Below are 25,641 nucleotides of genomic sequence, written 5' to 3'. Positions count from 1 at the left end.
GGGCAGAAAAAGAGAGAGGGAGACGCAGATCTGAAACAGGCTCCAGCCTCTGAGCTGTCAGCAAGGAGCCTGATGCGGGGCTCAAACTCAGGAACCGTGAGATCGTGACCTGAGCCAAAGTCAGACACTTAATGGACTAAGCCATCCAGGGGCCCCTCCCTGCCTGTAATTTATAAAAATTCCACCTAACATTTATGTTATGCTTTATAAAGATGGTGCTTTCATGGGCATTCCCACAATATACCCCTTAAGAAGGCATTTTAATTTCTACTTTATATTTGTAGGAATTCAGTTAGGAAAGGTTAAACTAGCAGCCTTTGATCCAACCAGCTATGTGACTTTAGGCATAGCTACAGCTCAACTTTTGAGTCTGAGGCCTTTTATTATTTATCACAATTGCCCCTCCCATGACCAGCATTGACCAGGCCACCTGAGAGTAGCTGACTCCCCTGAAGCCGGCTGTCCCTGAGGCCTCTGCCACCCCCTGGGCGGGTGAGATCCCAGCTTTCTAAGAGGTACTAGGGGAAACTGGCAACAAGTTAAAAGACAAATTTAAAAATTTCAGATCAAGAAAAAAATGCCCGGAAAGAAAGACAGTGTTATGACAGAGGAAGACTTGGTGACTGGTAGGGACGGGAGTGGTCATCAGTTCAGAGGGGGTATATTGCGGAGGGCTCATGGAGGAGGTGATTTCTGAGCTGTGACCTGAGTGGTAAAAAGGAACCACGTGTGGAACAGAACAGAGAGCCCAGAGATAAGTTCACGCACAGACAGTTGGTCTTTGACAGGACACCAAAAACACACAGAGGGGAAAGGACGGTCTCTTCAACAGACGGTGTGGGGAAAAGTGGACATCCACAGGCAAAAGAATAAAATTCATCATCAGGGAAACAGAAATCCAAACCATAATGAGGCACCTCATATCTGTCAGAGTGGCTATTATTAAAAAAAAACAAAACAAAACAAAAAAACCCAAAAAACCACAAAAGAAGTGCTGGCAAAGATGTAGAGAAAATCGAACCCTTATACACTGTTGGTGGGAATACAAGTGGTACCGTCATTATGGAAAAGTGAGGAGACTCCTCAAAATATTAAAAATAGAATTACCATATGATCCAGCAAACCCACCTCTGGGTACTTAGCCAAAAGAACTGAAGTCAGGGTCTCAAAAAGATACTCGCACTCCTGTGTTCACTGCAGCACTGTTCACAATAGTCAAGATACAGAAACAGCCTAAATGTCCATCGATGGATGACTGGATCAAAAATGTGGGATATACATACACTGGAATATTATTTAGCCTTAAAAAAGAAGGAAATCCTGCCATACACAACAACATGGATGAACCTGGAGGACATTACCCGGGGTGAAATAAGCCGGTCACAGAAAGACAGGACTGCACGAAGTATCTAGAAGAGTCAAGCCCACAGAATCGGAGAGTGGAATGGCAGCTGCCAAGGGCTGGAGAGAGAGCACTGCAGAAGGGGTAACGGAGGGCTGCTAACTAACAGACACAGAGTTCCAGTTACACCAGATGAGTAAGTTCCAGAGGTCTGCCGTACCACAGTGTGCCTGTAGTACTCTTAGAAGTTTAAGAGGGGAGATCTCACGGTAGGTCTTCTTATCCCAATAAAATTTCAAAAGAGCCACGAGAAGATGTTGTGGGTCAGAATGTTCCGGAAGAGAAGACATGGAATGTGGATGCTCTAAAGAGGGAATGAGCTCAGTGCAGGCGAGGAACAGAGAGCAGACCAGCGCTGCTGGCAGCTTGGTGAGAGAGAGCAGTGGTTAAGAGCGGGGCCCAAAGGCAGGCCCGACCACACAGGGCCCACGGGGGAGGTTTACACAGAAGCCGCTGGAGCCTTTCAACCGAGAGATGACACAATCCGCTGTGTTTTCAAACAGTCCCCCTAACTGCCGGGTGGAGGGCTTGCAGGGGTATAGGTGGGGACGATTTGGATCACATGTCAGTGTCAGGACCCAGAAAGCCCCGACCACCATCTTGAGGGTTGCAGACCCATAAAGCTTGGCTACTACGGAGGCTGTGGTGCTTTCGAAACGGAGGGAGGGCTTGGCCTGCCAGATTCCTGGAAAACTGGGAGCACTGCTTCTGAGAAGCAACCTTCGTTTGTTGGACTTTGTGCCTTAAACATACTCAGCAGTGCCTGTTTCTCTGCTCTCCGTTATTTCATTTCTCTTCACTGACTTTGCTCTTAAAATGACTGATTTTTCTGCTTGCCCTTTTATGAACAGACATGGCCACGATCTGTCAGAAAGCCTTGCAAGTGAATCCCCACGCTAACCCAAGGATGTCTGCACATCCATCCCTAAGGGGAAGGAGTAAAGGTGGCTACTTACCTCGGCGCAGAGTGTGTGGGCTGGGGCCGGCGGAATTGTGCCCTGGGCCGACCGAGAGCTGATGGGAGCCAGCCGCTGTCTGGGCCTGGTTCGGGCCAGCGGCCATCTGACTGTTGCTTCTCCCCGGGGTGGGTGCGGGGGCAGGGGCAGAGTCCTTGGGTTTCGGCGGACTAAGGGGAGCAAAGTCAAGTTAGATGTCGGATGGTCCCAGCTAGATAGCTAATAAGCAAGCTAAAAATACCAGATCCCAACCAGAGTTCTCACCTCCACAGGCAAGGAGGTGATCTGGAATTTGAAACAGTTCACACTGGGTCTACAAAGCTAGTATTTGTTTGGGGCCACACAGGACTAAATATTTCATGAGATTCATTGCATCAGACTGTCTTTCCACTCTTCTGCCCCTTGAACATCATGATAGAGACCATTTCATAGCAACCAACAAGAAATTTCTAGTTTGCCTGTACTTAAGATCGGGCAATACTGAAAAACACAAAAGGGCTTTTGGACTTCAAACTAATGAGATTTTGACACATACAGTGTATAAAACAAAGCAAAAGCTGTGGCAAAATACTAGTGCTGTAAATTACAAAGTACTCGGTTATTATCAATAGTTTGGACTTGAGGAAAGAGAAACCCTTTGATCGCTCAAAGTCTGGAGCTGGTTAGCAGCAGGGGAGACAGAGATCGGAACTCGGGCTAGTTCCCGGGTCAGACCCTCTTACACTAAACCTGACAGCTACATTTTGTCAGGGTCACCAAACAGTGAATGCCACTAGCCAAGTGTACACAAAAATGTCTACAAAGCATAGAAAACAAAGGCAAACCGAGGACTGACATTCTATTTGTCCATCTGCAGTGAATTCTGATTATTATCTTAAATAATGTATTTAAGCCTTGATTGAATGGGTTGAATGCTAACAGGTACATGAAAATGTGAGGGTTTGCGAGTACTTTTTTCCCAAAGAAAAAAGTTTAAGCCAAAACAAAGACGTGTGGAGCAGCGGTTAACGAGACAACACGGAGCCTCAGTTATTTTTCACCAAAATGTGAACTTGCACAAATTATGGACTAAAAAGGAATTCAGGAAGACGCAGAGAGTCAGAGTTCAGGTGTGACGACTGAACAAGATTCCGCTCTCGTAAGCAGCTGGCTTACGAGGAGGCACTCCCTCCCCATGCAGAGGACAGGAAGTGAGGGAGCTCTCCTGAGGCAGCTTCGTCTCTGCACACAATGTATGCAGAAACAGGTGATCCTTGTTCTGTGCATCTGTTTTACTCAATATGTGATTATTTAGTGCTTTATAGAGGGCTGCGATAAACATTTGAGCACGTGCTCTGCAGAGGGGCTCATCTTTTACAGCAGCTTCCGGTCCAGAACCACCTGAGATACCACTTGAAGTGGCCTCCGGTGGTCATCTGCCTGGGTCAGTGTGGAGAAGTGAATTCATGCACATTAAACAGAAATCTCAAGTTCAAAGGTCCTCTTTTTTTCAAGCTGCTGTATATTTGTACCCCACTCCAGATGGTTAATCTAAAGGAATCAACAAAAGAGCCTTTTAAGAAAATGTATCATATTTTTTACCTTGTACTCACATTATCAATTTGCCTACGAGACTGAACGCTAGGGGTTGGGAAGGTCTCAGTCACCAACTGCATCTAGTACAGCGTCCAGTACTTAGTCAGTTATTCAATAAGGCTGACTGGATGGACGGACGGACGGGTGGACGGGTGGGTAGATGGATGGGTGGGTGAGTGAATGAATGAATGAATGAATGCCAAGGATACTATAAGTAACTTGCTACATTCAAGTGTTAACCAGTTAGCACACTAGATGGCAACAAGCGAGTGGTCAATGGACATCGAGTGCACATCCAACAGCTAAAAGAGGTTTACAATACGGCTAGCCACCTATTGGCTTCCAGCACCGAAGCAGTACGGTAAAGAATGCAAACGAATGTTGCTTCTTTTGGAAAACAGGAAAGGAAGCAAGCAATTTGCAGTCTTTTTTTCCCCATCCTTTGCCAACCAGAAGAGTGAAGGCAAATCCAGTTCACTCTCTGCCGAGTGATTCTGTGGGCCTGGATGCCGTGCCCACAGGCCAGCCCCTGCGAGAAGGCTGGGGCACCGGGCACCCAGCAGAAGCCGGCCTCCTTACCTGTCGCCCAGGCTTGGCCCCTGCTCCAGTATGCCCGCAGAGGAGGGGACAGCCCCACCCCCTGTGCTGCTTTCAGCCCTAGAGCTCTGGGGAGGGGGCTCTGGGCCCGCAGGAGCCAAGGTGCCGCCATCTGTGGGCGGGAGTGGCGGCTGGAAAGCTGGGGCTATGTGCTTTCTATTTAGAGTGCCACCTCGCCGGTGGGCCTGGAAGTCCATAAGCTTCACACCAAAGCTACACAGAAAGAAGAAACAGTCAACACACCATGCAAGCTGACTACTGAGACAGAAGCCCATCGGTCCACGCGTGTTGAAACCCACACGCGTGGACAGCCCCCCGGTTGCCCAGCATGCAGTGAAGCGGCGCGGACCAGGTTCGCGGCCATCCCTATTACCAAGGCAAGCAGCTCACCCGGGCTTTAGACCTGAGCGAGCCGACAGACCCGGTCCCGATCAGTGTCCTTTCTCAGTCTGGGGGTGAACAGCTGCAAGCCAACGGGCGGGCCTCGTCTCGAGTGAGTGGCATCACGTTAGCCTGCCTAGCTGCGTGCCACCCAAGGGCCACCTCGAGTCTGTGTGTTTGGGGGATGAGGTGGGAGCTGAGTGGGAAGGTTGTGACGCCACTCCGCTTCTTGAGCCGAGATGTAGAAACACTGGTACATGAGTGTGCAAAGAATAGACCTGAAAGGGTCGGTAACCTTGGGAAAAACAGTTGCTTTTGGGAAGGAGATGGCAGTTGGAGGGTGGGGAGGAGGAAGATTCACTTTTCGCTTAAGATTTACTTGATGCATGAACTTTCAAACTCTTCAGTTTGAAAAATCGAGGTGCATGGCTTCTTGAGCTCATGTTTACTGGGTCAGCTGGTGGGGAGAATCCACCCCGGGGGGTAACCAAGAATCGTTTACTATATGCCAGTCAGACCCGTAACACTGCATTTTGTAACCTAAAGTCTGTGAAGGCTCATTTCGTGGTGGACAGTTTGTCATCGAGCAGCAGGACCAAATGTGTGAATGGGACTGCAGAGAAGTAAGGTCTCGGCACGTAATAAATGCGGGCTTCAGGGGGACCGAGTAGGGAAGGAGAGCCTTCACCGTGGATTAAAAACAACCACTACCGGGGCGCCTGGGTGGCGCAGTCGGTTGAGCGTCCGACTTCAGCCAGGTCACGATCTCGTGGTCCGTGAGTTCGAGCCCCGCGTCAGGCTCTGGGCTGATGGCTCAGAGCCTGGAGCCTGTTTCCGATTCTGTGTTTCCCTCTCTCTCTGCCCCTCCCCCGTTCATGCTCTGTCTCTCTCTGTCCCAAAAATAAATAAACGTTGAAAAAAAAATTAAAAAAAAAAAAAAAAAACAACCACTACCAAGCAAAATCAAACAAAAAAAGATCATAGCTCGCTACAAGATCGGGTGATCGAAATAGGAGCCTGCTGTTTAGCTGTAATGTAACACCACGTCTGTGATGTTATTACTTATGCGTGTGCAAGAACAGCACGCTACTCAAACAGGCCTAACTTGGCCTTACTGGTGAGTATGGGGGTATTTCATCATACACACTGAGCAGGCTGGCCTCTGAAGACGCAAATCACAAAGAGCCTTACTAACCTTTGAAAATCCCACTAAAATCGCCCATGGAGCACAGCACGGAGACCTACTGTCTCTCACTAGATCTGATACCACCCGCCATCTTTTTTTTCTTCCAGAATTGGAAATACTCAAGTTTCTCCAGCTGAACATCAGATTCAGTGGTTGGCTTCCACTGAAGGGCCACGTTCTATCCAAAATAGGTCTCTTTAAACACCAAGTCACACAACTTACTGTGAGAGATGGGTTATTCTCACACTCGCTCCTGGACATCTGTCCACAATATTTAACTTTTCTCCCCCGCCCTCTCTCTTTTCCCCGAGTGCGTTCGGGTGGCTCTGTCACGTGTATGATGCCATCCCACAGACCACCAAGGAAAGCCTGGACGCACACGGTCTGGATGTTAGCAGACAAGCTACCCATCTGTCTTACGTAAGTCATATTAATGTTTGGAATGAACTAGAGCAAAATTCCTTAAATATCTGGACCTAACAATCACGGGGGCATAGTGGGCCATTCTCATGACAGGTCGGCTGAGGCCGGACCAGATACCGAGGGTTCAACCATCCTTCTACATGACATCTGCTGCTGGATGCGAGTGAACAGCTCTGAACACACACCTCTCCTTCTTCACCAAGTCCCCTTCCATTACTGCCATGCTGGCAGGTCGTTTCCTCTCGAGGGTCCCTGAGTCAGAGTCATTTCCAGTGTGAGATGAGTGATTGGAATTTGGGGTGACGAGAGGCACGAATGCTTCTGAGACGTTAAATTCCACCTCTGCAACAAGAGAAAGAAACAAGTGTACAGGCACACCTCGGAGACGCTGCAGGTGCGCCGTCCGACCACTGCAACAAGGCGAATATCGCGATAAAGCAAGTATCACGATAAAGTGAATACCCCAATAAAATGAGTATCGTAATGAAGCAAGTCAAGTGACTTTTTTGGTTTCCCAGAGCATATGAAAGTTAGGTTTACTCTATACTGTCATCTATTCAGCATGTAATAGCATTATGTCTAAAAACACAACGTATATACTTGAAATAGAAAGTACCTTATTGTTAGGGTGCTTGGGTGGCTCAGTCGGTTAAGCAACCAACCCTTGATCTCAGCTCAGGTCATGATCTCACAGTTCACGGGTTCAAGTCCTGCATTGGGCTCTGCACTGACGGCACGGAGCCTGCTTGGGATTCTCTTTCTCCCTCTCTCTCTGCCCCTCCCCCAACCTCGCTTTCTTTCTCTTTCTCTCAAAATAAATTCACTTGTCTTTTAAAACGATTTTATTCCTAAGAAATGCTATCATCTGAGCTCTCAGTGAGTCGTATCACTGATCACAGATCACTACAACAAATATAATGAGAAAATTTGAAATACCACAAGAATTACCATAATGTGACAGACACGAGATGAGCAAATGCTGTCAGAAAAACGGCACCGACAGACATGCCCAATGCAGGGTTACCACAAGCCTTGTCTGTAAAATAATGCAGTATTGAGACGCGCAATAAAGCAAAGCGCCATAAAATGAGGTTTGCCCGTGTGTGACAAGAGAGCATATGGGGGCACAGAGCTTTAAAACTCCCTCTGCAACGAGAGCCTCATTCTTCAGCCCCTCAGCCCTCATTGCTTCACAAGTGGAACCCCTGCACTCTCCTCTTAAGAATGGTTTGCCAAGGGGTACCTGGGTGGCTCTGTCGGTTAAGTGTCCCACTCTCGATTTTGGCTCAGGTCATGAGCTGGTGGTTCGTGAGATTGAGCCCCATGTTGGGCTTGGTGCTGGGTGTGGAGCCTGCTTGGGATTCTTTCTCCCTCTCTCTCTCTCTCTCTCTGGCCCTCCCTCATTTGTGCTGGTTCTCTCTCTCTATCTAGTAATTAAAAAAAAAAAAAAAAAAAAGAATGGTTTCCCAAGCCAGGGGAGGTAAAATGAAGGAACTAGAAATAAGGAAGGGGTGTGATTCAGAATATAACTTACACAATCCCTCTGCTTTCTTCTTTGTTTAAAAAAAAAAAAATTATGGAATATGGACAAGGGCAATAAGCATGGATTACTTCTTTGGATAAAAAAATGAAAAGTGTTTACATTTTGATTATAAAATGCAAATAAAAGGCAACACCAACTCTGTACTGCCTGAAGCAGTTTTTCCAAGACTCGTTTTCCCAAAGAAATCTTGGGCAGAATGCCAGGATTCACTCAGACATCACGTATTTGTTGAGCAGCCTACATGAGGGAGGTGGGATTCTTGATGGTAAAGAAGAGGTGAGCCTGGCCTGGGGTCATTCACAGAGCTCACAGAATAAGGGGCGGGGGTCTGGACTCCCAAAACATGCCGACCAGTGGCCCCAAAGAGGGTCGTGGAAACTCTGAGGATCCCAGGACTACAACAGACGCAGTTTGAAAATCTACGGCCTGTAGACTGAAATCCTACTTCTCTGACATGCCAACTCCGACCTTCACAAAATGGCTCCAATCCACCTATCCTGTGTTACCTTCCACCTTTACGAAAAAACCAGCTCTCTGCCTAGAGAAACAAAAAGAGGTCTTCCCAATGGAAAACTGCATATTCAGTGTCACCTCTTCTACAAAGCAGTCCCTGGTTCTTTGTGCCCAGCATCTGACTTTGTCAAACTATCCGCCTTTCCTTCTCACTCGCCATGTGTTACAATATCTGTTTATGTGTCCTTCTCCAAGGGCCAATTTCCTCCAGGGGACAGCATGTCACCACCAGCATGTGGTGCCTAGTGGGTATTCCAGTATACGCTGGTTAGAGCGAACAGCTCCAGTGTTAAGTGAAACAAAGCGAAACACAAAATAATGTGGTGGCCAATATGTCAAAGATGAATGTAAGCGGTCTATTTTACACTTGATCTTAGCCAAAAGGCCGAGAAGCGATTGTAAGCGGTCTATTTTAAAAAGAAACGCGAAAAAGGGAAACCAGTTAGGTAATGGTGAAGGGATTACTGATGCATTTTCTTCTCAGAAGAATTTCTTATACTGTTATTGTGTTGCTTGGGTGGTCAGTGAAGTTGGAAAGGTGAATTACCTTCAGGGAAGAACCAGTCGGCGTGCTGAATGATGGGCTCAATGACCGCAACCACGTGGACAGATGTGGCCGCTGCCATTTCAGCTAGCGACCTGCAAAGGACATTCACAAAGTCAAAGTGCTTCCCCCAGGCAGGTTGTGTCACGGCAGTGTAATTACTTTAAAACGATAAAATCTTCAAGCACAAGTGCAAAAATTAGGTGCACGGGGCTCTGACCTAGGAGTGTGGCGGTGATGCCCCAGGAGGAAAAACTACCCCCACTTGATTATCGCTCCTTGGTCTGCGTGCACCGTGTTAACAGCGAGTGAGCCAGTGAACAACAGTGTTCAGTCCAAATGCTGATTTTAAGTTGGTTCGGAACAGGATGTCAACCAGGCATTTTCCCACCGTGTTCCCACCGTGTTGCCCGTGGTAGTTATCTTGTAAGACCCAAGATACCACCACCAGTTTTGGCACCACATACAGCAGAAAGTATGTATTGTTTGCTGTGCCCCGTATCAGAAAGCCTGAGCCCCCACAGTAAACATAGTATTAAGGGGGCACCTGGGTGGCTCAGTCGGTTAAGCATCTGACTCTTGCTTTCGGCTCAGGTCATGATCTCACGGTTCGTGGGTTCGAGCCCTGTGTCAGGCTCTGTGCTGACAGTTCAGGGTCTGCTTGGGACTCTCTCTCTCCCTCTCTCTCTCTGCCTCTCCTCTGCTCTCACTCTCTCAAAATGAATAAATAAACTTTAAAAAAAAAAACCCCACGGTATTAAGGCTGTGATATCTGGTCCCAAGATGCGTGTTCAGAAGTTGACAGTGTGAATGTCAGGGCTCAAAAGGAAGAAAATAAGAATCACTATCCCCGCTGTCAAGGAGCTCACGTTCCAGTTCAGAGTCAGAACACCACAGAAGCCAAGAAGCTGCGAAGGCCTGACACCCAGGGAGCCCCCATGTGCTTCAGTGAACTCACCTCACTGAACTCAATGTTTACAACACGGACTGTTACAAGGTCTGGGTCATAAATGAGGACACTGAACCCCCAAGAGGCTGGAGCCCTTGCCTGACTGCCTCAAACCTCCCTCTATACCCCTCTGACCTCTCTTCCCACCGGGAAGAACATCTTCACCCCCATTACCAATCAAGCAAACGTTCTAGCTCCTTTCAAATTCCAGCTTAAAATGCAAGCGTGGTTGTACATTTTCCCCACTGCCCACTCAGTCCTCCCTTCCGTCCTTCTGGATTCTGATTGCCCTTGTGCCTTAGAACCCTACTGGACTAGGGAGCAACTCTTCACTCATGATCTCAGCCAAGTTTTCTTTTTGAGGAGATACTATCTGCTGATTGATTTGCAAGACCTTTCAATATATTCTGGACACTTCTGGAGGAACCCCTTCATAGTTCGTGAATTACCATTTGCTTAAGGTGCTTTCTGACATTTAGAAGTTTGTAGCTGTTGAGACAAATCTATTCATTTTTAAATTATTTACACCAATTTTATGTTTCGAAAAGACCTCTCTATCCCAAAAGGCAGTAAGTATCTACCTGCCATGTTTATGGCATCACTTTTTATATAATTAATCCTTTGGTCTACCTGGAATTTATTGGCTGTAAGATATGATGTATGTAGTTAACTTTGTATATCAACGTAGTGTTAGTTTTGCTTTATGATATTGGATCTTTTTAAGTAATCTTATACATAATGGTTGGGCGGGCATGAGTGAATAAATAAATGAAAAAAAAAGAAAGGTTTTAATTCAGAAAGTCACTGCATTTTTTTTTAATGGAGATGAGGACTGCCCATGATTTTCCAATATGAAGAAACATGGAGGGAGTCCTGGGGTGGTGGGGAAGGTTCGGGATGTGGCCTGGGGGTCCCATGACTTCCCTGCTGTGCAAACTTAGGCAAGTTACTGGTCCTCTTCTGTAAAAATGAGGACAGAAGCACCTATTAGAAAGGTTATTTGTGAGAATTGAAATGAGGTTAATTATTATGCCCCTGGACAGAGTAAATGTCAGTGTCAGTGATTTTCCAGGAGCTTTCTAGCTGGTCTCCCTGACCCCTCTCCTCCAATCCACATTTCTCAGTGCCAGCAAATTATCTTTCCAAATATGGTTGGATGAAGTCATTCTTCTGCTTAGAAACCCTGATGCCTCCCTGACCACTTATGATCCCTTAAATTCGTTCTAAACCTCAGCAAGATACGTGAGGCTCTTCAGAACCTGGCTCTGGCTGCATAATCCCCAGTCACAGTCTCCTGGCCCCTGATTATACAAGACCATATGACAGCACTCCCAGACCCAAATTAGCAACCAGACCCTTCCATGCCTGCAATGACTTTGCTTATCTGGTCGCACCTGCAGGAAGGTATTCATTCATCCAAGTACAGCCCAAGTGCCGTGCGAGGCTCTCCCTGAACTTCTCAGCCTGAGCTGTGTTCCTTCAGTAAGTACCATGGTCATCCAACTTTATAACATCTGTGACAGCATTCCCACGAGCACAGACTATGCGCAGAGCTCATCACTGTGCCACAGCTGTTCATCTGCCTGACTGCCCAAGAGTGGGACCCTCTGAGGACTGTGCATGTGACCAGCACCGGGGACAGGACCCAGTTCATAGCTGTGTTCCAAGAATGTTGGCTAAATGGAAAAACCCAAGTTCAGAAGCGCAACTCTGAAGTGCATCTTACACCAGAATGTATTCCCACCAGGTGGAGAGAAGAGATGAATCCAGGCATACGGGGAAGACTTACCCTTCGTTTTTGGCCCATAGTAAGTTAGGGCCTAACACAATTGCAATGTTGCTGGGAGTCATTTTATTAATGTCACTGGTCTGGGCAAGCTTTGCAAGGAACTTGATTAAATACCTATGGAAGAAACGAGAAGAGAGGAAGCATGTACTCTGAAACCTTTGCACTTATAGCATCCTCCTGCCCACGTGCTCAGTTCCAGATGGCTCAGGTGCTAACTGCAGAGTGCCGCTAAATCAGAATCTGGCTCAGGTTCAGTATTTTACAAAGTCCTGTGTTCTTTGCTTCAGAGAACAGGAAGCCCCACGTTAGGGCTTGGAAGAGGAAAAGAGCTCACGTGTAAACCTCAATGATTCAATCCCTATTTACTGTATATTTCTAATCCATTTCTCCTTTATGCCCTACCTATGTACCCCTCAATTACAATATGATTAGCTGTGGGCTCAATATATTTTAATACAAACATAAAAAAATACAAGTATAGGTACACTGCTTAAAGGAAATCGTATTTGAAAATGCTTTATGTGGTAATTATGAAAATCTCCAATTTATCATATAGATATACTCTCTTCTATATAAGCACAGCACCTCAGGGGCGCCTGGGTGGCTCAGGCTATGATTTCGAGGTTTGTGAGTTCAAGCCCTGCATTGGGCTCCGTGCTGTCAGTGCAGAGCCTGCTTGGAATCCTCTCTCTGGGCCCCGCCCCCTCTCTCAAGATAAATAAATAAACTTAAAAAAAATTATCTCTGCCTCTACCCTGCTTGTTCTTTCTTTCAAAATAAATAAACAAACTTAAAAATAATTAAAAAAAAAAAAAAAAGCCGGGGTGGGGGGGCGCGTGGGTGGCTCAGTTGGTTAAGCATCTGACTCTTGATTTCAGCTCAGGTCATGATCTCACAGTTCATGAGCAGGGCTCTACGCTGTGGTGCAGAGCCTGTTTGGGACTCTCTCTGTCTCCCATGTCTCTCTTTTTTTTTTCAACGTTTTATTTTATTTTTGGGACAGAGAGAGACAGAGCATAAACGGGGGAGGGTCAGAGAGAGAGGGAGACACAGAATCAGAAACAGGCTCCAGGCTCTGAGCCATCAGCCCAGAGCCTGACGCGGGGCTCGAACTCACGGACCGCGAGATCGTGACCTGGCTGAAGTCGGACGCTTAACCGACTGCGCCACCCAGGTGCCCCCTTTTTTTTTTTTTCAACGTTTTATTTTATTTTTGGGACAGAGAGAGACAGAGCATGAACGGGGGAGGGGCAGAGAGAGAGGGAGACACAGAATCAGAAACAGTCCCATGTCTCTCTTTGCCTCCACCCCACTTGCTCTCTCTTTCAAAACAAATTAAAAAAACCTAAAAAAAAATTTTAAATACATAAATTATAATATATCCATACAGTAGAGTACTATGCAGCCATAAAAAATTGTTATGTACTGATATGGAAAAATCTTTAGGATGTATATCCAGCAAAGAAGTTAAAGAGAATGATGTATACAATATATACTACCATTTGGTTTTTTAAAAAAAAGGGAAGCATGTGAGAGAAAGAAATGTATGTATGTGTATATATGTGAGAGATTCTTCTCTGTACAGCTTTTGAATTTTGAACTATGGGAACATACTCCCTATTACAAATACAATTAGTAAAAATTATAAAGAGTAAAATAAACAAAAAAAGAAGCCAAATCCCAAAGTTCTACCATAGTTCTAACCAAGACTATCTGTAATCCCAGGCTGGGTGTGCTAAATGAAGCAATGAAGGTTACTAAAAATATTAACATATTCCTAAGGCAAAGTTGATACTTAAGGTATTAAAAGGGAATATTTAGCTTAGTTTAGTGGTAGAATCCAGGACTGAAATTAAAGGTCGGGTAACATACCAGAAATTTCACAAGTATTTGTCATTTTGGGCCAAGTCCCCTGTACAAAATTCTCTTTGGTTTTCAATGACTTAGGGCTACCTTTTATCCTCTCTATGCTTCTTCAGAGTCACATTTTAAGTCCAAAGGAAAATAGAGGTTAAATTCTAGAAATTTATTCTGTGGTAAATTTTCTTAGAAACCTAGCTATTCCATAAAGCAATACATCATCTCCAGTTCTTGACCTTTCATTTAATGGGATGATTTATGCTCTATTAAAGATAAATTTATGTAGCGTATAAAAACACTATTGCAGAAAATAGAATTATTAATTTTTGCCTTTTACATGCTGGAAAATCTTATTTATTTACTTATTTGCTTGCTTATTTACTTACTTATTTACCCATCCATCCACCCATCCATCTATCTCTATCCCCAATGTGGGGCTTGACTCACAACCCCAACCCCAAGATCAGGAGTCACATGCTCCACCAACTAAGCCAGCCCAGCGCACCCCCATAGAACAACTTAGACTCTGAATCCAACATGCAGTCAAGCCAACTTTCCATGAGAACCTTCTTCCCCGTAGCTGCAGTGGTAAACTGACCAGGCGACTCACGTGTTCGTGCAGACGCAATGCAGGTGCTTCACGTGCAGCACGGTAACACACATCAAATCCCATGCCCTGCGCCCCCCCGGCACCCTCCAAAGCACTTCTGTAGTGCGCTTGAATTAAGTGGCCTCTGCTGCAGGTGGAACCTTTCTTCACTCCAGAGTCGCTGTGGCTTGGTAGTTTAATTTGCAGAATGCCGGTCATTCGTACCTGAAGTTAACAAAATTTTGTGGTGGCAACTTCTGACATGTTCTCCATAAATCTTGAAGTTTTTTGTCTTGATCCTGCACACTGAGGAAAAAAAAAAACAACCCGGTATTCATAACTCTTTATCAAAACACCTATTAGTAACACCTGTGTCAACAGGCTACCTTAACAGCAATGTCTTCGTTGACAGAGAAAGCACAGTTGTGACACAGGGTAGATTTGGAAATAAATAAATTTGGAGTCAGATACCAACCAAATATTTAACTCTGGGAAGTTGGTTAGCCTCACTGAGACTCAATCTCCTGATGTGCCCAACAGGGGATGAGAGTGTTGATTCCACCGAGTGACTGTGAGTTTCCAGAAGCATCGCCGTGCAAACTGCCCGTGCCAGTGCCCGGCACTCGTGAGACAAGACACCACCGAAAATTCTGTCTAGAAAACGCGTATCTCTGTGTGTGGCTTCATGGAGCCCAGATCTCTTGTCGGCCCAGCCACACATGAGGTGGCCAAGCTCCCAGGTACTCAGGTACCAGTGTCTTTCCCTGCCCTTCATGCCACTCCAAGTCTCCAGGCCAAGAAGCCCTTTTCTGTGCTGAAGCATCTGCAGGAGCTCTTCTGCTCTACAGTTCCAACACACAAACTTTCACAGACACAAAAAAGGGCCAGATGAGATCAGTCACCCCGGCCCGCCAGGAGGAGAGCACGTTAGAAGCTGCCCACACAATACACCTTTGGATCTAAAACATCCTCCACAACTGAAGCAATCTGGAGTTACAAGAAGGGGTCAAACGTAGTTATACTTTAAGTAAGCTTCATGCCCCATGTGCAGCCCAACACAGGGCTTGAGCTCACGACCCTGAGATCAAGACCTGAGCTAAGATCAAGAGTAGGATGCTTAACCTACTGAGCCACCCAGGCGCCCCAAACACAATGATACTTCAAAGGCCAGTCGATGTGTCACCGGGATGGGATGGTGGCCCATGCTGACATTTCTCAAGTATATGGAATCAATACACCAATAAACAGATACCTTCTTTGAAAAGTGTATTTCCTCACAGGGATGAGTTTGAGAGTCTCAGAACTGAGAGAAGAATCAAGTTCGGGAGGAGTAGAGGCTACCTAAGAAAAGAGACCCCAGAAAGCTCCCCTACCTGACACTGATGTTGGGTTCCATTTATTCAGCCCCACAAACATGGACCCTTACAACAGGTTGGGCCACACGCAGGTTCCAAGGATATGACCACAACTAAGAACTTATTCTGACTTTAAAAACCTCATCACCTACCCAGGACGTGTTTCGCATTCTGTGGCCACAAAGGTTCTGGCGCAAATGCGGTTAACACGATGGGGCAGCCCCACCTCCTGCTGCAACCGAGCTCATCAGACCCAGCCGCCCATCTGCTGGGAATGGGTGACAGTGGCTAAAGACAGGGGAAAGGGTGGAGGGGAAGGGAGATTTGTTCCTCTTCCCTTAGGGGTGAGGAATTAGGGACCTGCCGGAGGAGGTGAGTCAGAACCGTGAGGCACAAGCTAACAGGGAGGCAGGCTGGTGGGCCAGATTGAAGCCCCTGGGACTTTTTGGACAAAGCTGCCAGCGGCTCCTGGACAGAATGAAGCTGGGGGTGGAGGGGAAGGGACAAAGATAGAGGCACAGTCTTTGGGTCCGACAGGTCTGGGTCTAAATTCCCACTCTGCCAATTACTTGCTGTTACCTTGGCCCTGTTCCTCCCCAAGCCTCAGTTTCCACGTCTGTAAAATAAGGATAATGGCATCTTCCCTTTAGGTCATTGATTGTGGATTACAGGAGGTAATGGGTACAAAGATTAGTAGGTACTTAGGACACAGTAAATGCTTAGCAAGTGTAAACTGTCATGACTGGTGCCATCAACATTGTGTTATTGTCCTGCTGAGTTTCCACAGTTCACCAGGCACATCGCCACTGATCACTATGACACCTGTCCCCGTTATAGGGCTGTCTTCAATATAAAAGGGGCTTGGGATCAGCTGATCTATTAGTGCGGGTTCCACTATATGTCTTCATTGACATACATCACACATATTGAAGCCAATGCACTAGGGGTGACTTTCCTATACTAATAATCATACTCACACTCAATATTTTCACCCTAAACTTAAGAGCATGCTAAATAACGAATGTGCTATTTTAATGTTATTCTATATCCCCCAAGAGTAAGATAATTCACAAAGGGAACATAATATTCCATAATATTCCTTTAACTTATAAAACTCCGTGTTCTTTAAACTTACCTTGCCACTTGGGTCCATTCTTCATACAGACTGAAGGTCATCAAAGGTTCAGGTAATTCCCGTAAATAGGACTTTAAAGCACCTGGAATTATTAACACTCACTTTGAGTATGTCCAGGGGTAAGCATGGGAATCTGGGACGTGTTACTTTGCAAGCTGAAATGATCTCAGTTACCACCTTCCGAGAGTATCTAGAACAAGCCACGAACCAGCGGGAGTGGCTAGAGAATTAGGTGCTCCTAAAACAAATTCTGTCTCTTGCATAATATAGAGAGGGATCAATGGAAAATAAAATTAGCTTCAAAGTCACCTTCTAATAGACATCACTTCCCCAGGAAGATCTCGAGTCTGAAGGTGAAAGAAGGGAAGGAAAGGGGCACTTGGGGTCTCAGTCAGTTGAACATCTGACTTCAGCTCAGGTCATGATCTTACGGTTCATGGGTTCGAGTCCCTTGTCGGGCTCTGTGCTGACAGCTCAGAGCCTGGAGCCTGCTTCAGATTCTGTCTCCCTCTCTCTCTGCCCCTCCCCTGCTTGTGCTCTCTCACTCAAAAATAAACATTAAAAAAAATTTTTTTTATTAAAAAAAAAAGAAGGGAAGGAAATACAAGCATGTCTCCAAATATCTGGATTATAAACCACCTTTACCTTTTACGTAATAATCAAGAAAACAAAGAAACAAATAAACCCTCCAGAACAGAATAGACGTGTGTGTGTGTGTGTGTGTGTGTACACTCAGCTTTTTAAAAAAGTTTTATTCATTTAAGTAATCTCTACACCCCATGTGGGGTTCGAACCCATGACCCTAAGATCAAGAGTTGCACACTGTTCTATTTGTCCTTTCAGTTTTTTCCAATTAAACTTATATAGGGAGACCATTTCAATTTTATCTGTCACTTAAACCTAAAATGAAAAAAAAATTTTTTTTAAGTAGGCTCCACACTCAGCACAGAACCCAACGCAGGGCTTGAACGTCAGACCCTGGGATCATGACCTGAGCTGAGATCAAGAGTCGGATGCTTAACTGACTGAGCCACCCAGGCGCCCCCAGAACTGGATTTTTGACTGATGCTCTGTCTGAGATGCGACCTGCCACCCACCCTGAGGGCGACTCCTTGCGGCTCACCTGCTACAGCGTGGGGGTCTGAGTAGAACTCATCCAGATGAGAAGTGGAGCAGTCTAAAGCAGCTTTCAGTTTCTTTAACTTGGAGGCCCCAGCTCCAATTCGGAAAAGGCCCTGAAGACAACAAAAAGCCATCAGTGTCAAGTTCAAGTTGGGGGCGGCAGTACAAATTCGATGGAAGAGCCTTCTGCCCCGGCCCTGCAGACCCCTCTCCGAGGGCAGGAACGCTGCCTGCCTTGTAGGGTTGCCAGGAAGGGTGACGAGGACAAGCGCAGGCAGAGAGCAGCGCATTCCCGATCAGCGAGAACTCGTGCCCTGCCCCGCTGCTAAAATACCTGTCTCTATTAGAAATCTAAATGCGCTATTTTATACTTCCACAAGGCTGATTGCTACAGATTTTCTAAATTTAGGATTCTTTTGTATTTTTTTTAATGGACATCGCATGAGAAATTGTTAGACTAGGCCCCTTAGTCACTTTCACTGCTCTAAAAGTTACTTGGAGAAAAACACGTGAAGGTCGCCCAAGAAAGGCAGGACTGTGAAGACACTGGTCCAGGAGTTATGAGATTCGGGTTTTAAGCAAAATAAATCTAGGCAGGGTTCCTCAGTCTCAGCAGTACTGACATTTCAGGAGCGGTAATTCCTCATCATGGTCCTGTCCTGTGCGTTGCAGGCTGCTTATTAGCAGCAGCCCTGGTCTCTGCCCACCAGAGGCCAGGAGCAACCCCCCTCCAAGATCGTGACAATCAAAAATGTGTCCAGACTTCGCCAAATCGCTCCCAAAAGGGGAAAAAATTTAGCCCCGGCTGAGAAGCTCTGATCTCGGCTACTAGAAGTTGGGGGTCATGTCAGTGGGGGATGGGGCAGTGCCTGGAAGCAAACACAAGAGGGCTTCTAGAGTGTTCCTTGATCTGGATGCTGATCACACAGGTAGGCTCAGTTTGTTAACATTTATCAATGCATCACTTATGATACATACATTTTTCTATCTACATTACACTTCAATACGGTTCTTTTTTTTTTTTAATTTTTTTTTCTAACGTTTATTTATTTTTGAGACAGGGAGAGACAGCATGAACGGGGGAGGGTCAGAGAGAGAGGGAGACACAGAATCTGAAACAGGCTCCAGGCTCTGAGCTGTCAGCACAGAGCCTGACGTGGGGCTCGAACTCACGGACCGCGAGATCATGACCTGAGCTGAAGTCGGATGCTTAACCGACTGAGCCACCCAGGCGCCCCTCAATACGGTTCTTAAAAGGAAAAAAAAAAAAAAAAAGACTCGGCATTTGATTTTCATCCCCCCACCATGAGCTCACTGTGTGCCGAATTCCTTATCTACATAGGGAGTAAGTAACAAGACCTGCTCGGCTCCTGGGTTTTTCTACCATACCCATGAAATAAACCTCCACCAAAACTGCACAGTACCACACGAGGGTAAGATTCTCGCTACGAACAAAGTTCACGGAAGCTCTGGTCCATTTAATGCATCATGAAAGTCAATGCCACAAATCACAGCCAGAGTCTAACGTGAAACAATCAAGGGGACAAAAGAAAGTCAGAGTGTACTGCAGGCGGGAAGGGTAAGTATTGTTTTCCTATGAATTTGGTTTTATTCACAGTGTCTAATGTGCAGGGTCTCAAAATGTGGGAAAACCACCAACGGGTCTACACAGTACAGACGGCGGCAAGCAGGCCCGCTCGGCGCCCTTACCTCCTCCTTCATGCCTGTCTCCAGAAGCAGCATGACACAGGCCTCGATGGGCAATGCGATCTCACGCCCGCTCCGCTTCAGGTGCTCTTGCAAAGGAGTCCCAAAGGCTGGCTTTTCCGCCCACTTATCTAGAGCAGCAAAGCATCCAGTGAGACACCCAACAACCTCACGGCATCAATGGGGAGTCTTTTTCCTTACCCAAATTACCAAAGGGGATCTTTTTTTTTAAGCGGACTGGTGGTTGAGGCTTTGGGAAAAGGGGAAACATCTGTTCTGTTTGCTTTTGCTGTTTACCATTTACTAGAGCAAAAATAGGCATGGGGCTGGAAGGTTACTTGCAGAGCAGAAGCCCTGAACACCCTCTGTGGCACCCCGTGAGAGCGGCCCAGCTGAAGTCACGAGGGTGCTCCTGCATGGGACTGGCGGGCTGCCTGGCCCTACACCGAGGATGCGTCTAGGCACCCTGATTTCACTGGAAGGAAACTGATTCCAGCCATGCAAAGCAGCACTGGCCTTCCATCTAGGGGACTCCCTCAGTGCAAGAGGAAATAACTTCTTAAGATTTTAAACACAAGCCAAGCATCATCACACAAGACCGGAAGATGGCCGATGGGAACTCGTAGCAAATGCAACGTCTCCGTGACATGCAGTGCTTCTGAATGCCGGCCCCAGACAGGTCCCAAACATTCTGCGTAGGGAACAACGCGGGATCCGCAGCCCCAAAGCAGCTGAGGCTGAAGCCTGTGCCAGCAGTAAAGCGATCATTTATATTATTTTGGGGTCACATACTCTGCTCCACTCCATAAGAGATTTGAGGCAGCTTAGCAGAAATACATACAATAAAGCAGCAAAACAGAAACAAGAGTTTGGCGAATGGATGTGTCCCATTGGGATGAGAAGCACTCGGTTGGGTCTGGCCCGCCTGCAGGTCCTGTGCATATCTACCGCTGCCCAAGAAGCACACGGACGCAGAAGAGGGGAAACCGGCCCAAGAAAAATGCTCAGCTGAGGAACACTTAGTTCCTTCCGGTGACGGGAAAGGTTCCCGTCCTCCTCCGCACCACCAATGGACAATTATCCTTCAGCCGCTCTGCTGTTCGAACCACGAGTTCAAAGCAGGCACGATCACCCTGGTGTGTCCTCTTAGACTCCACTACACAAAAGAGCAGGGACAGGCCCCATCGTGTGATCTGCACATAGTGGGAGGAAGAAGAATGGAATCCCCAGGTCCCTGGGCCTGAGAGCTTGTGCAAGGCTAGAATCGATGGGAAGAGCGAGTGGGGTCCCGGTTGAAGAGAGGTGAGGGCAAGAGAGGCAGGCGCCCTCCTCATCTCTGGCCCTGGCCCCGGCCCCAGCCCCAGCCCCAGCCATGGTCAGCATAATTCCTAGCAGCAAGAGCATCCAGGGGCCTGGCCCTTCTCCGTGACAGCCCTCTCAGAGGCCAGACCTTCCCCCGCATACTTTGTCCCTTTCATCTAAAACGAGGATTCTCAATCAGGCAGAAAACGGCCACATGACCCCTCCCCTGGGAGATACATAGAGTGCCCCAGGGGAGTTCTGCAAATGGCACCTGCCATCACGGCCACCCCACATGCCTGACCCCGTGGTGGCAAGGGCTGGGTGTTCTCCAAACACCTGCTGGAACTTTCTAGTAAACACTCTACGGTGTGCCCTGCCCCCCACCGCGGTGTAATGTTGGCAGAGGGTGGACGTGAGAACCAGTGACCTAGACGACTCCTGAGCCAAACCGCCCTGAGGATGCCGGCCTCTCACACAACAGACCAGTCAAGTGCTGGCTGCCACAGCGGCACCCACAGTTCACAACACCACCCCCCCCCAAATAAATATAAGACACACATGTAAACGTACAACACTCATTCACAAGACAACGCATGTTTGCTAAGTCACGGCCAAAAAATGGTATAGATGAGGGTCACAAATGCAGTTGTCCACAGGGGCCAGGGACATACCAGCCCTGCGCCTGGCGCCCGACCCACGCTGCCATGTAGGAAAACAGATCCAGGGTTGCCAGACTCCCACAACTTCCAGGAGAAGCCAGAAACCAGATTGCTACATGAAGGTGTCTGGTGTTTCAATGATGGCAACATTTTTTTTTTAATGAGACGTGGCTGTTTGCGACTTCTGGCATAGACCACAGATGCTAGAGTGACTCAGGAGACAAGGTGTGTGCTGTTGGCTTCAGAGAAGGCTTCTCAAAGGAGGGGGGCTTAGATGAATGAAACAGACCAAGGAAGACCAGCTGAGAAAGGTCCAGGGACCTTGAGTCTCAGAAGTGATATCTGATTCCACGGTTCACGCGTGAAGTGACACAGGCCCGGGGGGGACGGCATGAGAGGAGGAGAAGGCCTAGCAAAAGGCAGAAAGGGCAGACCCCGGCAACAGGTGGCTCCAAGTTCAAGCCCAGATGGTTTGGAAAAAGGCGGCACTCGGGAGAGCCAGAGGATGAAGGGACAGCTGGCATGAGGGGAAGAATCGGCTTGCTTTCTGGGATGTGTGGAGTTTCAGGGCACAGCAGGCCCTCAGAGGGAACCAGCACTGAGGAGGCCGTGAGGCCAAAGACGCTGGTGAGATGGGAACTGTCACCAGGAAGGGGCTCTGGGGACAAGGAGGGCAGGAGGGGGAAGAGCACAGCCCTAACAACGAACTTTCCTGTTCCCTGTCACTGGCTGACCTACTTCTCTAGGGAAAACAGCCTTGGGAAAAAAAGAGGTTGTTTTGGGTTTTTTTTTTTTTAAAGTCCTGCTCACAAAACCCAATCTTCCCTTTTGCTGTGCTTGTTCGTCAGCTCCAAACCAGATTTTAATTCATTCAAAGGCTAAGATGATGACGGTTACCATCTTGTCCTACATGGGGCCAGGCACACGGTAGGTATCCCATAAATACACACTCCTGGAGCTCAGAACTTGCCCGGCAAGAGCCTGCCCCTTGCAAGGCTGGATGTATGCCAGCGGCTTCATTCCCTCACACGGGGACTTGACCTCGTCATCCACAAACGAGGAAACCGGATCACGTAGGAAAGCAAGAGCAGCTTGCCCTAGGAAGAGCTCATCAGATGCATGCACTCGAGCTGGGTGAAGATCTGCCTATGCAGATCGGGGCCTCCTCAAATTTAGAGAAGTGGCGTTGTTGAGGGTGCCGGTGTGCATGCACACCCACACACGCTCGCTCTCTTTCGCGATCACAGAGTCACTGCGCTCAGCACCTGGCTTGAGACCAAAGGTTCTGCAGGGGGAACCTAGGCTCCAAATGCGGGGTCTACACAACCAAACAGTACAATAGGTCCAAAGAAGACAGACTAACTTCTGTCTCAACCAGGTTTTCGGATCTCTGCTGGCAGATGCTCTGATGGCAAATGAGAAAATGAGAATCAAAAGCTCTAATGTTGGGCTAAAACTAAACATCAGAAGGAAGTTCAGTCCACTCATGACTTGTGGGTAAAGTCTGCTGAAAGCTTGAGTATGGAGGGCAGAACGTGAGTGCTGAGAACAAGAGCCTTGTATGCAGGCAAGGAAGAGGGGGAAGGAAGTTGTCTATGGCCTCATGGTTCATTCCCACCAACTGAGTGCCTGATGAAGGGCTATCAAGTACTGGCTTCTAAAAATCCCTTTCGCAAAGTCCAATATTTTCCCCAGAATGTATGCTCTTGGAGTCGCAGGGTCAGAGTTAAACCCAAGGGAACAAATAACTGACCCGGAAAAGGAGAAGACACGAAAACACATACAGGTACTCCCCCAAAGGGTCCAGCAACTGAACATGTCAGAATTGCACATGTCCCATTAGTATGTTAATTTGGGTTTGGAAGAAATTAGAGAATGCGGCGAGGAAAGATGAGATTATGCTGGGAAACAGTATTCTCTGAGGACAAAGGCGTTATCCAAAGGAAATGCATGCAAAGGAGTCAGGGTGAAGAAGAACAGAGCGCAAGTGGCAGAGGCAAAAAGGAGGCATCAGCCAGCACGCAGGTTACATTACCTTGATGGGCTCGCATTTCGGGAAGGGCCTTTTCTAAGACTGCTAATGCTTTTCTATGGTAATCTGCTTGGGCTTCTAATAACTGAGAACAGACCCACATTCAAAAACAAAAGCAACGTTAGCATCGGATGGACACACACACAATGGCTGAGCAAAACCAAAAATGAAATCTTTTGCAAAACAAAACAAAACAAAAAAAACTAAAATGACTCCATTTTTACAATGTTTTCATACTTTGTCAAGGCGAGGTGCTTACCGTAATGAAGAATTTGCCATACTCCCCTTCTTTGGCCATAAAGTTGTACATGTCCGCTGCAAGCTGGTCCTGGTGAGTGGAAGAGAAGAGAGGTCACTGAAGAAAATGGCATCTGAGAATTAATATCCATGAGCTCTTAGAGCAAAACATCATGGAAAGAGCCACAGATTAAACGTCCATCAATTGCCTGGTATAACCATACATTGGGACAACAGCAACAACAAAAAAGGAAGCTTATTAGGGGAATGATGTGGGAAGATCTCCAAGATACACAGTTAATACTCCTTATTAAGAAGTGAAGTATATACAGCCACCTGGGTGGCTCAATCTGTTAAGTGTCCAACTCTTAATTCCAGCTCAGGTCATGATCTCACAGTTGGTGAAATTGAGCCCCACGTCGGGCTCTGCGCTGACAGTTTGGAGCCTGGTTGGGATCCTTTCTCTCTGTCCTCTCTCTCTGCCTCTCCCCATGCTGGCTGGTTCTCTCTCTCAAAATAAATAAATAAGCATTAAAAAAAAAAAAAAAAAAGAAAAAGAAAAAAATGAAGTGAAGTATAGGGGTGCCTGGGTCGTTCAGTCGGTTTAGCATCCAGACTCTTGATTTTGGCTCAGGTCCTGATCTCATGGTTCATGAGATTGAGCCCTGCATTGGGCTCTGTGCTGACAGTGCAGAGCCTGCTTGGGATTCTCTCTCTCTCTCTGTCTCCCTCTGCCCCTGTCACTCTCTCTCTCAAAATAAATAAATAAACATTAAAAAAAAAAAAAACAAGTATAGAGCATTAGTTATGCTATGTTACCACCTGTGTAAAAATAGAAGAGAAAAAAATGTTATATTTTTGCTGCCACATTAGCATAAAAATATCTCCGGAAGAAAAAACAAGAAATTGGCAATCGAGGTTACCTTTTGGGAGCAGAGGAAATTCGGTAGAAGCAGGACAAGGGTGGAAGAAAGACTTACTGTATATTGCTTTATGCTTTTGATACTTGAACTAATGTAGATGAATTGCTTATAAAAATTAAATAATTTGCTTAAAAGTGATAGATTAGGCAATTGTGTATATATATATGTATATATATATATATGTTTCCTATATTATATTTGAATTACATTGTATTTGAATTACATATGTATATATTTATAAAATGTACTGCTTTCTCTTTTTAGCATCAAGGTGCACAAATTAACATGAAGGCCCTTCTCATTTATGAAAAAACTTAGAAATGCTAGTTGGTAGCAACAAACATTCGTTTAGAATAACTGGGAAAGCAATGGAGTAAATTCATGGAGACCCACCACACATCTCCAAAAAAGAAAGGGAGAGAAAGAAAAGAGAAAGAGGGCAGGGCAGAGGAGAAAGAAAACAAAGGAAGAGAGAAGGCCTTTCACTCATAAGTGGAATTTAAGAAACAAAACAGATGAACATAGGAGAAAGAAAAAGAGAGGGAGGTAAACGATAAAAGCTACTTTTTTTAAAGTAAGCTCCACACCCAACATGGGGCTTGAACTCACGACGCCAAGATCAAGGGTCACATGCTCTGCCAACTGAGCCAACCAGGGGCCCCAGAGACTCTTAATGACAGAGAAAAAACCGAGCATTGCTGGTGGGAGGTGGGCAGGGGTTAGACTAAATGAGTGATGGGCATTATGGAGGGTACTTGTTGGCATGAGCACTGGGTGTTGTATGTAAGTGATGAACCACTAAATTCTACTCCTGAAACCAATATTACACTGTATGTTAACTAACTAGAATTTAAATAAAAAC

At 46.6% G+C, this 25,641-nt stretch overlaps 1 protein-coding gene and 1 pseudogene across 14 annotated transcripts in view; both read right to left on the bottom strand.

Annotated features, from left to right (window-relative positions):
* Positions 1-25,641, bottom strand: part of ARHGAP17 (Rho GTPase activating protein 17) — a 154,023-nt gene that overhangs the window by 11,831 nt on the left and 116,551 nt on the right. For 13 of the 14 annotated variants that reach the window (XR_006963612.1, XM_047087842.1, XM_047087845.1 and 10 more), the window contains 11 exons: positions 23,879-23,947; positions 23,623-23,704; positions 19,630-19,757; positions 17,921-18,032; positions 16,798-16,879; positions 14,533-14,613; positions 11,859-11,972; positions 9,124-9,215; positions 6,706-6,862; positions 4,513-4,743; positions 2,359-2,528 (listed from right to left, as the gene is read on the bottom strand). Coding sequence is in view for 13 of the 14 variants with exons in the window: in XM_047087842.1 (XP_046943798.1) it covers positions 2,359-2,528; positions 4,513-4,743; positions 6,706-6,862; positions 9,124-9,215; positions 11,859-11,972; positions 14,533-14,613; positions 16,798-16,879; positions 17,921-18,032; positions 19,630-19,757; positions 23,623-23,704; positions 23,879-23,947 (1,318 nt within the window). In the remaining variant the exon portion in view is untranslated. The remainder of the gene's footprint in view (positions 1-2,358; positions 2,529-4,512; positions 4,744-6,705; positions 6,863-9,123; positions 9,216-11,858; positions 11,973-14,532; positions 14,614-16,797; positions 16,880-17,920; positions 18,033-19,629; positions 19,758-23,622; positions 23,705-23,878; positions 23,948-25,641) is intronic. The other variant, XM_047087853.1, reaches the window with a different exon arrangement.
* On the bottom strand, positions 8,853-8,973 carry LOC124518090 (uncharacterized; annotated as a pseudogene).

This window comes from Lynx rufus, unplaced genomic scaffold, assembly GCF_022079265.1.
Source record: "Lynx rufus isolate CCGP_SWC_20201006 ecotype Redwood Valley unplaced genomic scaffold, mLynRuf1.p SCAF_23, whole genome shotgun sequence".
NCBI classification, from domain to species: domain Eukaryota; kingdom Metazoa; phylum Chordata; class Mammalia; order Carnivora; family Felidae; genus Lynx; species Lynx rufus.
This window is presented reverse-complemented; position numbering and strand designations above follow the sequence as displayed.